Source organism: Apostichopus japonicus, chromosome 9 (genome assembly GCF_037975245.1).
Source record: "Apostichopus japonicus isolate 1M-3 chromosome 9, ASM3797524v1, whole genome shotgun sequence".
Taxonomy (NCBI): Eukaryota; Metazoa; Echinodermata; class Holothuroidea; order Aspidochirotida; family Stichopodidae; genus Apostichopus; species Apostichopus japonicus.
In genome coordinates this window covers 14,143,664-14,160,439 of record NC_092569.1, presented here as the reverse complement: position 1 = coordinate 14,160,439, position 16,776 = coordinate 14,143,664, and the positions used below count along the sequence as shown (strand labels likewise).

At 42.7% G+C, this 16,776-nt stretch overlaps 3 protein-coding genes across 3 annotated transcripts in view; 1 reads left to right on the top strand and 2 right to left on the bottom strand.

Moving 5' to 3' along the window:
- Positions 1-6,773, top strand: part of LOC139974479 (uncharacterized) — a 28,134-nt gene extending 21,361 nt beyond the window's left edge. Inside the window, exons 2-6 of the mRNA XM_071981661.1 lie at positions 1,462-1,557; positions 2,942-3,064; positions 5,077-5,235; positions 5,795-6,000; positions 6,471-6,773. Of these exons, the coding sequence (XP_071837762.1) occupies positions 1,462-1,557; positions 2,942-3,064; positions 5,077-5,235; positions 5,795-6,000 (584 nt within the window). The 3' untranslated portion in view covers positions 6,471-6,773. The remainder of the gene's footprint in view (positions 1-1,461; positions 1,558-2,941; positions 3,065-5,076; positions 5,236-5,794; positions 6,001-6,470) is intronic.
- Positions 1-16,776, bottom strand: part of LOC139974480 (receptor-interacting serine/threonine-protein kinase 1-like) — a 240,480-nt gene that overhangs the window by 159,513 nt on the left and 64,191 nt on the right. The gene's annotated exons all lie outside the window — the stretch shown is intronic.
- The window catches only part of LOC139974477 (uncharacterized), a 128,676-nt gene that overhangs the window by 56,502 nt on the left and 55,398 nt on the right, over positions 1-16,776 (bottom strand). The window lies entirely within an intron of this gene.

The following is a 16,776-nucleotide window of genomic DNA, read 5'->3' as shown; positions in this document are numbered from 1 at the left end:
AATCCTTCCTTGCAATTTAATAATAGTTCTGCTGGAGGCGGTTAATGTATTCATTTGCATCCATATACTGTACAGTACCTCATCGTATATTTTAAAAATATTTTCGTCAGGAAGTAGTGTAACAACGCCTCAAAGCAATCCAACAACTTCAACAAAGATGGCACCGTTTTGGCATGACCGTTTAGCCTTTTATCTGTACATATAATGGCAATGTATGACGGTGTAGCCAGCTACATCGTGGACTGTGGTGTTGGTTGAGTTGACAGGTATTCTGCAAATTAGGCTAGCCCTTCTTAAATCCTTAACAGCTAAATCTAACTTAGCCTAGGCTAGCACTTCTTAAGGCCTAACGTTAGGCTATGCCTAACTTGTTACTAGGTTAGCCTACGTATAACTATAAGTCAACGGCCTAGACTATCGTTAGACATCCTTCTACTCTGCGGTCATAAAGAAAGTGAAATAAGCCACAGTCGTTACAAAAATATTACCATAATAATATACTTCACTCACCATTTTTTTGCAAAGAAGATCACGATCAAACGTCGCGCTCGATATAATACACGAACCGTACCCAACCATAGAAATAACACATATCACTGGCGGGCATACGTCTTGGCGCGCCGGCTTGCGTATCTTTGCGCATGCGATCTAGTGTGTCAAGAGTAAATAATTTTTAATTCATTTTGAAACAAGATTTTTAGTATATCTCTTGTATATTCGAAACTCGGGAAGCAATCCCTAAGTTTACCAACAAATCTTTTTAGGTTAATGAAGAGAATTTTAAAACCACAAATGCAATACAGATATGCATTGTGTTTATTAGTGAAATCATAACAAATAGGGAAGTTCCTTTAATGTTCTTTTTTTTACTACGCATGATATAATGCTTTTACAGTACCCTGTTTTGTATGTATAAAAAAACATACAGGGAAATCAAAGATCCTGCCCCGAAAAAGATGCGTTAAAGAGGGGTCCTTTACCTATTATCCAGTACTATTCCTTTGCTCAGAAAGTGCCGCCCTGATCAGAACCGAGGGTCGGAAGTTAAGGAGGACAAAATATTGTCCGGCTAAAGTAACTGTCCATCTTATGTTGCGTTTTTACACACGTAATGTCTATGTAATGTACAATCCAGGTAAATATATATATATATATATATATATATATATATATATATATATATATATATATATATATATATATATATATATATATATATATATATATAAAATAATGCGGTATAAAAGCATCAATCTTTCAAACGTTATTTACTTTAGGCCTATTAGAAACCCTGCCACGCGCATATTTCAATGGGGCCCAATAATCAAGTAATGTGTTTTCCATCTAAATACATCAGAGAATAAAAATACAGAACGTTAGTTCTACTGAGTGACCCCCCCCCCCCCCCCCCCATCTTCGTTGTTACAAATACAGATACAAGTGACCGATCAACAAATACAGTGTACTCAACAGATTGGATGCGAATATTACCGTCAACTGATGAATTTACAACACGATCCAATAATTTGTTGTCAACAACAGTGATGTCTACAACAGGTAACGTGATAACATTTGATGTATTTTACTCAGTATTTGACTCCGTCAGAAAACAGATTGATATTCATAAACCAGAATGATATTCTTATTTTCAAAGTGAATGTCAATAAGAAGTTGGTCCAAAGCTGCTGGGAATAATTAAAAACTTAAGAACGTTGTGTGGTAAATATTTCACATACATTTGCTAACATTTGCTAACATTCAATTATGTGTCTATAGTTTTGCCTTATTACGGGACCAACATATGATGTGACCACTTAAAGCTTAGTGTTATTATTAGAAGAATTCAACAAATGTGATATTTTATCATTCAAGCAATATACTCAATGAAAAAGTTAGCAGCAACACCGAGTAAAGTACTAATTACAAACCTGCACTCGACAGATGAAAAAATTGCTTCGGTTAACCGATAAAATGACAACCATCAACAAAAATGAATTTCAAAAACATGGATAGTCTCAACATGTAACGTGGTAGGTTAATGGAGCTCTATTCTTGCTATGTTTTGACTAGTGCTTTAATGTTTATTATATGAAATCATATCCAATTTAATTTACAAATACATTTGTTTCGTCTGAAACTTTAGTTTGCATGCTTCTTCACAAGGTGATGCCTTACTGGTTACTGGATATGAAAATATTACTGATTAAATAGCTTAGAAAAATAATGTCAGTTAACTTTGATTCTTCTATCAGATTGTGTAGGATTCATTCAGAGAGATTATGATTGAAAAAAACACATGTGATATGTTATCATTCAAGCAATATATTCAATGAAAAAGCTAGCAACAACACAAAGTAAAATATTATATTACAACCATGCACTCAAGAGATTAAACAACTTTGCTTCGGTTAACCAATAAAATGACAACCATTAACCAAAACGAATTTTAATTGATGTTCTCAACAGATAACGTGATTGTTTCTTGGGGCTCTGTTCACGCTATGTCTTGACTAGTGCTTTAATGTGTATTATATACAATTATAGCCGATACATTTTCAATGTCGTCTAAGCAACTAACAAATGACAGTTTTAGTTCATTAGTCTGTATACACTTTTTCAAAGTTAACAGAGTTTATATAGATTTATCTTAGTTTAGATAGCTTAAGGAGCAAAAATGTATTGTAATCGATTCAACAACACCTGACACTGAACATTTCGTTAACAGACGAGAGAAGTAAAAGTCGTTTTCTGGATATGAAAATATTACTTAATAAATAGATTAAAACAATAATGTCAGTTGATTTCGATTATTCTATCAGATTGCATAGGGTTTATTGAGACAAATCAAGTTATGTGTTTTGAATATAAATACATCAGAGAATAAAAATACATAACGTTAGTGTTACTGAGTGACCCCTCATCTTCGTTGTTACAAATACAGATACAAGTGACCGATCAACAACTACATTGTACTCAACAGATGGGATGCGAATGTTACCGTCATCTGATGAAATGACGACACGATCCAATAATTTGTTGTCAGCAACAGTGATGCCTACATCAGGTAACGTGATAACATATGATGTATTTTACTCAGTATTTGACTCCGTCAGAAAACAGATTGATACTCATAATCCAGAATGATATTCTTATTTTCAAAGTAAACGTCAATAAGTAGTTGGTCCAAAGCTGCTGGGACTAATTAAAAAATTAAGAACGTTGTTATTTTCATTGTGAGGTAAATATTTTACATACGTTTGGTAACGTTCAATCCTGTGTCTAGTTTTGCCTTATTACGGGACTAAAATAAATTATGATGTGACCACTTAAAGCTTAGTGTTCTTTTAGAACAAATCAACAAATGTGATATTTTGTCATTCAAGCAATATATTCAATGAAAAAGTTAGCAACACCGAGTAAAGTACTTATTACAACCATGAACTCGACAGGTGAAACAAAATTGCTTCGGTTAACCGATAAAATTACAACCATCAACAAAAATGAATTTCAAAAACATGGATTGTCTCAACATGTAACGTGGTAGGTTCATGGAGCTCCATTCTCGCTATGTCTTGACTAGTGCTTTAATGTTTATTAGATGAAATTATATCCAATTTAATTTACAAATACAGTTGTTTCGTCTTAAACTTTAGTTTGCATGCTTCTTCACAAGGTGATAGTTTTGGAATGTTCGTCTAAGCAACTAACAAATGATAGTTTTAGTTCATTAGTCTGTATACACTTTTTCAAAGTTAACAAAGTTTAGGTATGTTTATCTTAGTTTAGATAGTTTAAAGAGTTAGCATGTATTAAAATCGATTGAACAACAACTGACACTGTACATATTGTTACAGATGAGAGAAGTAAATGTTGTTTTCTAGATATGAAAATAACACTGAATAAATAGATTAAAAATATAATGTCAGTTGATTTCGATTAATCTATCAGATTGTGTAGGTTTTTTAGTATCACTGTGCATCGTCTAGAGAAGTGCATAACCACAGTTCGGCAATGGATGTCACATAAATGCCTGAAAATGAATGACTCAAAGACTGAGGTGCTTCTAATATCATCAAAGCATCTGGCCAGAAAGATAGAGTGACCAAGCATCATGATTGGTGACCATCAGGTGGAGCCTAGTGATGTGGCAAAGAGCATCGGTGTCATAATGGACAAACATGCCTCTATGGAAGACCATATGACATCTGTGTGTCGGTCTGCTCAGTACCATCTCTACAACATGGAAGAATACGAAAATACCTCACCAGAGAAGCCACAGAGCAGTTAATCCATGCTTTCATAACATGTAAACTGGATTACTGCAATGCACTTTTCTGTGGACTGCCAGTTAAACAAATAAAACGACTGCAAAGGCTCCAAAACCTAGCTGCAAGGATTGTTACACTAACGAGAACATCTAGTCATATTACCCCAGTATTGCATGATCTTCATTGGCTGCCAGTGTCTCAGCGGATTAGGTTCAAAGTCCTTCTTCTTGTGTTCAAGTGCCAGAACAACATGGCACCTCCATACCTGCAAGATCTCATCCGTTCTTATCAGCCAACAAGAGCCCTACGTTCTGCTGGTCATAGTCGTCTGGAGGTGCAGATCACCAAGACAAACAGCTATGGGAACAAAGCGTTTTGCGTGGCTGGGCCACGCCTCTGGAATGAGCTGCCAGCTGAACTCAGAACTGTTTCTAGTCTTACGACATTCAAGTCAAAGCTGAAAACCTTCCTTTTTAGACAGCATTACTGCAATATTTAAACTGTGTATTAAATTCTTTTCATGTGCAATACTCCAACAAACTCAAACGTGCATGCTTTTTATTTTTCATACTCATTTATATGGTACTTTATTCTGCATTTTGACTACATATTTGTGTCATTTATTTTTTTTATTTCTTTCTGTTACATAGCGTTTGAGAGCACTTTTGTGGATTTTACGCTTTACAAAATAAATAATTATTACTGTTTATTGAGGTAAATCAAGTAGTGTGTTTTCAATATAAATGCTTCAGAGAGTCAAAAGACAGTTTATTGAACTACAACTGACAGCCATCATTTCCTTTGACAGGTGAGATAATTGAACTGGAAATAGAATTGGAAGGAATAAACTCAACATGGATGCCGTCTACGGATGAAATGCGATTATTTGCGTCAACCGTTGACACGTCAACGAAAACAACAACTACAAGTACAATTGGGTTATCAACAACACGGATGCCTACAACAGGTGATTTAAAGCCGTACACCATTCAGCGTAAAATTCCTTCAGTTCACAATTGGAGATACATGTGTAAGAATAGAAAGACATATGTGAATTGCCTACCGCCGGGCCGTCTAACGTTTCTTATTTATATTTATAAAATAATGTGTAAACGGTAAAATTCTATATATAATCACAAAACTTAACATTTACAGTAGCTTTTTGAAATATTAAATAGGTTATTTTCATTTCATTATCAGAATATCTCCAAAAGCGAATCAAATTTCTGCTCACGACACGTATTCTTTGTAATATTCTGCATTACTCTCGGTTTAATTAAACTCACACATGTTAGAAACACCCTGAAAATCCAACTCAAAATGATGAAATTACAAGGCACTATATTGATACTAAAAATAATTCTAACAGCTTTATAGGGACTTCTTCTAAAAAACTTTATCTCTATTTGGAATTTGTAAGGTTTTAAACATTTTGCCAGGTGAGCATTTGATAAAAAACCGTCACGTTGTTGAATCAATGCTTAATAGCAATTGTTGCGACTGCCGAAAATCTCATTATACTTCAGAATCCTGCCCAAACAACATGATATGGATGAACTGTTCATGCCAAACTACGTGCTATGATCCAGAAGGACTCCATGGATGTTTTAAGAGCTGTGATGATGAACCAGGTTTTACGTGCGTCTGTCCAGATGGATTCCTAATCAAAGATGGAGCATGCATACCGTTGAATGAATGCGGGTGTTACCACTCGCCCACAGGAGTCATTTAGGTATTTTCAAATAACTCGCATGTTTGCATTTTCGCATGTTCCGCATTTCTTAACTGCGAAAATGTGTTATAGACAGTGTAAAGAAATTAAATTTTTTAAACATTTTTTGTTGAGCTTGTGGCTTTATATACTGCGTTGAAGAAATCCCCTTCCTTTAACCTTTTACGATATAGCTATAAGAAGACGAAGTTCTTTTGAAACGTACCTTGAAGGTGAGTAGTTGTTATTAGTCAGATTTGGATATCACTGATGATTTCTTCAGGTGGGGTAGAATGATTAATTTTCCGGTATTTAGTTATTTAGGAGGTATGAGAGGATTACCATTCTATTTTCTCACCGTTTACATTGCAAAAGACCATTAATATGAAAACACATTTTCCACTTATGTATTATTTAATATTAACAGTTGAATGAGTCTTGCTTTAGCACAGTTAACGTTCATGCTCGTATTCTTGAACATTTCTGCACAGAACGGATCATTGCATGTTAACTTAAACTGCACAAGACGTTGCACATGTGAAAATGATGTTCTCCACTGTGAAGAATACTCTTGCAGTAATGATGCAACATGCCAGAACCAAGGTCAAAGTTCATATTGCGAGTGTAAAGAGAGCTACTGGGGAAATGGTACGACTTGTCAAGTAATCACAAACTGTCAGGATGTTTATGATGGTTTATCCACCGAAGAAGGCATTTATTCGATAAGTCCACCTTCTTGGGCACATGAACCATTCCAAGTTTATTGCAAAGATGGTTGGATGGTAAGTTTTCTTTTGGAAACCAGCATACTATTCATTTCACATTTTCGCAGAACTGCAAATACGAAATAAAAAATACACCTATTCAATAATCGAAAATTAAAATGAGTAAATGTCTCATAATATCAAGCCCATTGTCATCTTTTCACCAGTGATACCATACGATTCGTAACTTGAGTAATGAATTCAAACCTTGTAGGGCTACATGAGATATACCATCTAATTAAACGATCATGTAGGAAATGGATGAAAAACAACGTTTCTCGAAGTAGATAAATAACATCATAGTAACATCATCGGTCTTTCTTAATTATCATTTTGGAAGTCTTCTCAAGGAAGGTATTTATCGTCGGACAAATACATCTTAAGTTGAGCAATTATATGATCTCTTCCAGACGCAACTCTTGTTACCCTAATTTTAAAATGTAGATCTTATAGAAAATTCAACTTGTGTATAGTTCTATGAAATTAGCGGTTATTTTTATACAGCTGTTTCAGAAGCGGGTTGGTGGATCTGTTTCATTTTTTGATACTTGGGATAGCTACAGAGATGGATTCGGTGATCTTAACTCTAGTTTCTGGCTTGGAAATGAGAAATTACACGTCATATCAGCTCAGAGAGATCATCAACTGAAAATTGATATTTGGTTCAACAATACCAATGATGACAGTGCATATCTTCATTACAACCTGTTTCGAATTAGCTCCGAGGCATCAAAATACGAGATAACGCTTGGAAGCTACACAGGGAGCTTCGGTACGTATTGTTCCGCTAAAAGCAAATACCTCTGAACAGTAGTGTGGTTCAGTTGACTGAACGTTGACTTAAATTTTATTTTGTTAATGTTGTAATGTATCAGGACCGCTTAGGACCAGTGAAAGAGAGAGATGAGGAATTGTTAATCTGATAATGCCAATGAAGTTCTTGGAATACATTTTAATAAACCCAGAGTGGTAAACAATCCAAAGTTGAGGCTATTGTTTCATTCCTTCAAACCTTCATTCTTGTTTAAGTTATAGGAAGCTTTAGTCTACATTCGAAAAAGAAGACATAAAATGATTCGTCCTTTTTTCATTCAGTATGCAGATCTCAACAATGACACGGTTGTTTGCTTTGTTTAGTCAGTTTGTATTGTCTTCCGGAAATTCCCAATTTTGCAATGTACATTAAACCGCCTCACAGCAATGACTAGCTTAAATATGTCATGCAGATATTGCGAATGGATATATTAAAATCTGGAAAGCAAAGTTAAACAAGGAGAAAAAACAGACACAGTGCACCATATTCACTAATTAACAACTGGGACTATTTAAAAATGATTACCATGTTGTTTCTTCAAACAACTGTACATGTAACCGCCAAATTGTACACGTGTGCACTTAGTTCCATTCTCACATGGTTGATTTTGAATGGCAAATGAACAAAATCATGGTTGAGCGCCTGGGGAACTGCCCCCCGAGGCCCTGCCCATGCCCTCTTTTCGTCCCGTAGGACATGGCGAGGAGTTAGTTCCATTGATACTTTCTAAATAGGTAACACATCTGGTGTTACACTCCTACGTACCTCATTCAAATTTAACAATTTATACTTTTAATGATCCATCATGATAGCTCATGATCCATCATGATCCCTCATGATCAATCATGATGAAAACCAGACACACAACCAGACAAACAGACAACCAGATACGCTACAAACAGACAGGCAGATAGACAGACAGACACTCAGACAGACAGCCATACACGCAACAAACAACCAGACACGCATACACGCAGACAGACAGACACGCAAACAGACACGCAGACAATCAGACACACCCACAACCAAAAACGCAGACAACCAGGCACGCAGACAACCAGACACGCAGACAGCAGCCAGACGACCCGGACCATCGAAAACCACCCACAGCATCCAGAACACCGATAACCACCCACAACCAACCATCAACAAACACCCAGACCACCCGGACCATCGAAAACCCCCGAACCACCCACACTCACCCGGACCACCGGAAATCACCCAGACCACCAACAACCAACCGGACCATCCAGCCCACCAACAACAACCGAGCCCACCAACAACGAGACCACCCAGACCCCCGCCAACCACCCAGACCCCCGACAACAACTCGGACCACTGGAACCACCGGCAACCACCCATACCAACAGGACCATCGGCAACCACCCAGACCACCGGCAACCACCCAGACCATCCGGACCGACAAATACCCCGAACCAGAGACAACCACCACGACGACCCGGACCACCGACAACCACCCGAACCACCCGAACCACCGAAAAACCACGCACCACCGCCAACCACCCAGAGCCCCGCCAACCACCCAGACCCCCGACAACCACTCGGACCACTGGAACCACCGGCAACCACCCATACCAACAGGACCACCGGCAACCACCCAGACCATCCGGACCGACAAATACCCCGAACCAGAGACAACCACCCCGACGACCTGGACCACCGACAACCACCCAGACCACCACCAACCACCAAGACTACCCGGACGCCGATAGCCACCCGGACCACCCAGACCCCCGACAACCCCCAGGCCACCACCCGAATTTCCAACAACCACCCAGGCCACCGGCAACCACCCCCACCCAGACCACCCGGACCGCCGGAACCCCGTAATCCCCAGACCACCCAGACCACACCGACGATCCGTACCACCGACAACCACCCGGACAACCAACAACCACCCGGACCACCGAAACCCCATAGCCACCCGGACCACCCAGACCACCGGCAACCCCCAGACCACCACCCGAATCTCCGACAACCACCCAGACCACCGGCAACCACCGACAACCACCCCACCCAGACCAACCGGACCACCGGCAACCCCTAGACCATGGGCAACCACCCAGACAACCCGGACAACCCAATCCATCCGACAACCACCAGGGCCATCCGGACTACCGGCATCACCTGCACCACCGACAACCACCCGGACCACGCCGACAGTCAGACACGCCAACAGCCAGACACGCAGACAGCCAGACACGCCGACAGCCAGACACGCAGACAGCCAGACACGCAGACAACCAAACACGCAGACAACCAAACACGCAGACAACCAGACATACAACCAGACTACGGAACAGACAACCATTGTCGCAGACACGCAGACTGACAACCAGACAGACATACAAACAGACACGCAGGCAACCAGACATACAACCACACACGGTGACAACCAGACACGCAGATAATCAGACACGCCAAAAAAAACCGACACCTAGACAATCAGACAATCATGCAACCAGACACCAAGAGAATCAGATAATCAGACAATCAGGCAACCAGACACTCAGGCAACCAGACACGCAGACAATCAGACAATCTGGGAACCAGCCGCGCAGAGGAACAGATGCACAGATTACCAGACAGCACCGACAGCCACACTCGCCAACAACTAGACGCACCGTCAATCAGACGCGCCGAAAATCAGTCAGACAACCAGACAGGCATACAAGGCAGACAACCAGACAGGCAACCAGACACGCAGGCAACCAGACACGCAGGCATCCAGACATGCATGCAACCAGACAGACAACCAGGCAACCAAACATACAACCAGAAAACAGGACAGACAACCAGAGTCGCAGACACGCAGACAACCAGACAACCAGACATGCAGACATACATAAAATCAGACATTTGGACAATCCGACACTCAGAAAACCAGACAACCAAACAAAAAGACACGCAGACAACCAGACACGCAGACAACTAGACACGCAGACAACCAGACACGCAAACAATCAGCAAGCAGCAAACCAGTCGCGCAGACAAACAGACGCGCAAACAATCAGACATGCAGACACGCTGAAAACCCGACACCATTAGAATCAGACACTCAGGCAATCAGACAACCAGCCAACCAGACACTTAGAAAGGCAGCAATTAGGAAACCAGACGCGCAGACAAACAGACGCGCAGACAACCAGACGCGCAGGCAAACACACTCGCCAACAACCAATCTCACCGAAAACCAGACGCACCGACAACCAGACTCGCCAACAACAAGACGCACTGTCAACCAGACGAGCCGACAACCAGTCAGACAACCAGACAGGCATACAAGGAAGACAACCAGACGGGCATCCAGTCTCACAGGTAACCAGACACGCATGCAACGAGACACGCAAACAACCAGACGCGCAGATAACCAGATACGCAGGCAAACACCCACGCAGGCAACCAGACACGCAGACAACAATAGGACATTCGGACAGGTGGACACTCGGACAGACAGACGACCAAACATGCAGACAACCACACACGCAACCAGACAAATAGACAACCCGACAGACAATTAGTCACGCAGACGTTCAGACAATCAGACACGCAGACAATCAGACACGCAGACAACCAGACAACGAGACACGCTTATAATCAGACAATCAGACAACAAGACAATAAGACAACAAGACAATCAGACAAGACAATCAGACATGCAGACAATCAGACACGCAGACAATCAGACTCGGAGACAATCAGACTCGGAGACAATCAGACACACACACAAGCAGACACGCAGATAATCAAACAATCAGACACGCAAAGAATCAGACACGTACAGAATTAGACACTAGAGAATCAGGCAATCAAACACGCAGGCAAACAGACACGCAGGCAACCAGTCGCGCAGTGAACAAGACAGACAACCAGACACGCAGAAAACAAGACAGACAACAAGACTTGCAGACTACTGGACAGACAACCAGACACGCAGACAACCCGACACGAAGAAAAACCAACACGCAGAGAATCAGACACGCAGAGAATCAGACACGCAGAGAATCAGACACGCAGAGCATCAGACACGCAGACAATCAGACACGGAGAAAATCAGACACGGAGAAAATCAGACACGGAAACAATCAGACACGCACAGAATCAGACACGCACAGAATCAGACACGCACAGAATCAGGCAGTCAGACACGCAAGAAAACAGACAGGCAGGCAATCAGACACACAGGCAATCAGACACGCCGGCAACCAGGCATCCAGACAACCAGACATCCATACACGCAGACAACCAGACAGACAACAAGACACGCAGACAACCAGACGGAGTTTCGCAGACAACCAGACACGTAGACAACCAAACACGCAGGCAACCAGACAATCAGACATTCCAACATTCCGACAATCAGACGCGCAGACAACCAGACACTCAGACAATCAGACTCGCAGAAAATCACACACGCATAGAATTATACACAAAAACAATCAGACACGAAGACATTTAGACACACAGACGATCAGACACGCAGACAATTAGACACACAGACAATCAGACACGCAGACAACCAGACACCCAGACAATCAGACTCGCAGAAACCCACACACGCATAGAATTATACACAAAGACAATCAGACACGAAGACAATTAGACACACAGACGATCAGACACGCAGACAGTTAGACACACAGACAATCAGACACGCAGACAATTAGACACGCAGACAATCAGACACGCAGACAATCAGATACACAGACAATCAGAAATTCAAACAATTAGACAACCAGACAGACAACCAGACAGAAAACCAGACACGCAGACACGCAGGCAAGCAGACACGCAGGCAACCAGACACGCAGGCAACCAGACATTCCGACAATTAGACACGCAAAAATCAGACACGCAGAAAACCAGACATGCAGGTAACCAAACACGCAATCAGACAGGCATACAAGGCAGACAACCAGACACGCAGGTAACCAGGCAGACAACCAGACACACATGCAACCAACGCAGAAAACCATACAACCAGACAATCAGACACAGAGACAACCAGACACGCAGGCAACCAGACACGCAGGCAACCAGACACGCAGACAACCAGACACGCAGAAAACCCGACAGACAACCAGTCACGCAAACATTCAGAAAATCAGACATTCCAACATTCCTACAATCAGACACGCAGACAACCAGACACCCAGACACCCAGACAATCAGTATCGCATAAAACCAGACACGCCTAGAATCAGATACACAGACAATCAGACACGCAGACAATTTGACACGCAGACAACCAGACATGCATACATTCAGACATTCCGATAATCAGACATTTCGACAATCAGACAATCAGACATTCCGACTATCAGACACGCAGAAAGCCAGATACGCAAAAAACCATATACGCAAAAAACCAGACAACCAGACACGCAGGCAACCAAACACAGGCAACCAGACACGCAGGCAACCAGACAACGCAGAAAACCAAATACGCTGACTATCGGACTCGCACAAAACTAGACGCGGAGGCAACCAGACACGTAGGCAACCAAACACGCAGACAACCAGCCAATCAGACACGCAGACAACCAAACACGCAGGCAACCAGACAATCAGACAATCAGAATCGCAGAAAACCACACACGCATAGAATTATACACAAAGACAATCAGACACAAAGACAATTAGACACACAGACACGAAGACACGCAGACAATTAGACACACAGACAATCAGACACGCAGACAACCAGACACCCCGACAATCAGACTCGCAGAAACCCACACACCAATAGAATTATACACAAAGACAATCAGTCACGCAGACATTTAGACACACAGACGATCAGACACGCAGACAATTAGACACACAGACAATCAAACACGCAGACAATTAGACACGCAGGCAATCAGACACGCAGACAATCAGACACACATACAATCAGAAACTCAAACAATTAAACAACCAGACAGACAATCAGACATTTCGACAATCAGAGAATCAGAGATTCCGACTATCAGACACGCAGAAAGCCAGATACGCAAAAAACAGAACCAGACACGCAGGCAACCAAACACAGGCAACCAGACACGCAGGCAACCAGACACGCAGAAAACCAGACACGCAGAAAACCAGACAACGCAGAAAACCAAACACGCAGACAATCGGACTCGCACAAAACTAGACACGTAGGCAACCAAACTCGCAGGCAACCAGCCAATCAGACACGCAGACAACCAAACACGCAGGCAACCAGACAATCAGACAATCAGACTCGCAGAAAACAACACACGCATAGAATTATACACAAAGACAATCAGACACGAAGACAATTAGACACACAGACGATCAGACACGCAGACAATTAGACACACAGACAATCAGACACGCAGACAACCAGACACCCAGACAATCAGACTCGCAGAAACCCACACACGCATAGAATTATACACAAAGACAATCAGACACGAAGACAATTAGACACACAGACGATCAGACACGCAGACAATTAGACACACAGACAATCAGACACGCAGACAATTAGACACGCAGACAATCAGACAAGCAGACAATCAGATACACAGACAATCAGAAATTCAAACAATTAGACAACCAGACAGACAACCAGACAGAAAACCAGACACGCAGACACGCAGGCAACCAGACACGCAGGCAACCAGACATTCCGACAATTAGACACGCAAAAATCAGACACGCAGAAAACCAGACATGCAGGTAACCAAACACGCAGGCAACCAGCCAGTCAGACACGCAGACAATCAGGCACACAGGCAACCAGACACGCAGACATACAACCAGACAAGCAGATAACCCGACAGACAACCAGTCACGCAGATATTCAGACAATCAGACATGCCAACATTCCGACAATCAGACATTCAAAAAATCAGACACGCAGGAAACCAGACACGCAGACAATCAGACAGAGAGACCATCAGACACGCAAGCACGCACAAAACTAGACACGTAGGCAACAAGACACGCAGGCAATCAGACAGGCATACAAGGCAGACAACCAGACACGCAGGTAACCAGGCAGACAACCAGACACACATGCAACCAACGCAGAAAACCATACAACCAGACAATCAGACACAGAGACAACCAGACACGCAGGCAACCAGACACGCAGGCAACCAGACACGCAGACAACCAGACACGCAGAAAACCCGACAGACAACCAGTCACGCAAACATTCAGAAAATCAGACATTCCAACATTCCTACAATCAGACACGCAGACAACCAGACACCCAGACACCCAGACAATCAGTATCGCATAAAACCAGACACGCCTAGAATCAGACACACAGACAATCAGACACGCAGACAACCCGACAGACAACCAGTCACGCAGACATTCAGACATTCCAACATTCCTACAATCAGACACGAAGACAACCAGACAACCAGACACCCAGACAATCAGTATCGCATAAAACCAGAAACGCATAGAATCAGACACACAGACAATCAGACACGCAGACAATTTGACAATCAGAAACTCAGACAACCAGACAGACAACCAGACACGCAGACAACCAGACACGCAGACAACCAGACACGCAGACAACCAGACATGAATACATTCAGACATTCCGATAATCAGACATTTCGACAATCAGACAATCAGACATTCCGACTATCAGACACGCAGGAAGCCAGATACGCAAAAAACCATATACGCAAAAAACCAGACAACCAGACACGCAGGCAACCAAACAGAGGCAACCAGACACGCAGGCAACCAGACACGCAGAAAACCAGACACGCAGAAAACCAGACAACGCAGAAAACCAAATACGCTGACTATCGGACTCGCACAAAACTAGACGCGCAGGCAACCAGACACGTAGGCAACCAAACACGCAGGCAACCAGCCAACCAGACACGCAGAAAACCAGACACGCAGAAAACCAGACAACGCAGAAAACCAAACACGCAGACAATCGGACTCGCACAAAACTAGACACGTAGGCAACCAAACTCGCAGGCAACCAGCCAATCAGACACGCAGACAACCAAACACGCAGGCAACCAGACAATCAGACAATCAGACTCGCAGAAAACAACACACGCATAGAATTATACACAAAGACAATCAGACACGAAGACAATTAGACACACAGACGATCAGACACGCAGACAATTAGACACACAGACAATCAGACACGCAGACAACCAGACACCCAGACAATCAGACTCGCAGAAACCCACACACGCATAGAATTATACACAAAGACAATCAGACACGAAGACAATTAGACACACAGACGATCAGACACGCAGACAATTAGACACACAGACAATCAGACACGCAGACAATTAGACACGCAGACAATCAGACAAGCAGACAATCAGATACACAGACAATCAGAAATTCAAACAATTAGACAACCAGACAGACAACCAGACAGAAAACCAGACACGCAGACACGCAGGCAACCAGACACGCAGGCAACCAGACATTCCGACAATTAGACACGCAAAAATCAGACACGCAGAAAACCAGACATGCAGGTAACCAAACACGCAGGCAACCAGCCAGTCAGACACGCAGACAATCAGGCACACAGGCAACCAGACACGCAGACATACAACCAGACAAGCAGATAACCCGACAGACAACCAGTCACGCAGATATTCAGACAATCAGACATGCCAACATTCCGACAATCAGACATTCAAAAAATCAGACACGCAGGAAACCAGACACGCAGACAATCAGACAGAGAGACCATCAGACACGCAAGCACGCACAAAACTAGACACGTAGGCAACAAGACACGCAGGCAATCAGACAGGCATACAAGGCAGACAACCAGACACGCAGGTAACCAGGCAGACAACCAGACACACATGCAACCAACGCAGAAAACCATACAACCAGACAATCAGACACAGAGACAACCAGACACGCAGGCAACCAGACACGCAGGCAACCAGACACGCAGACAACCAGACACGCAGAAAACCCGACAGACAACCAGTCACGCAAACATTCAGAAAATCAGACATTCCAACATTCCTACAATCAGACACGCAGACAACCAGACACCCAGACACCCAGACAATCAGTATCGCATAAAACCAGACACGCCTAGAATCAGACACACAGACAATCAGACACGCAGACAACCCGACAGACAACCAGTCACGCAGACATTCAGACATTCCAACATTCCTACAATCAGACACGAAGACAACCAGACAACCAGACACC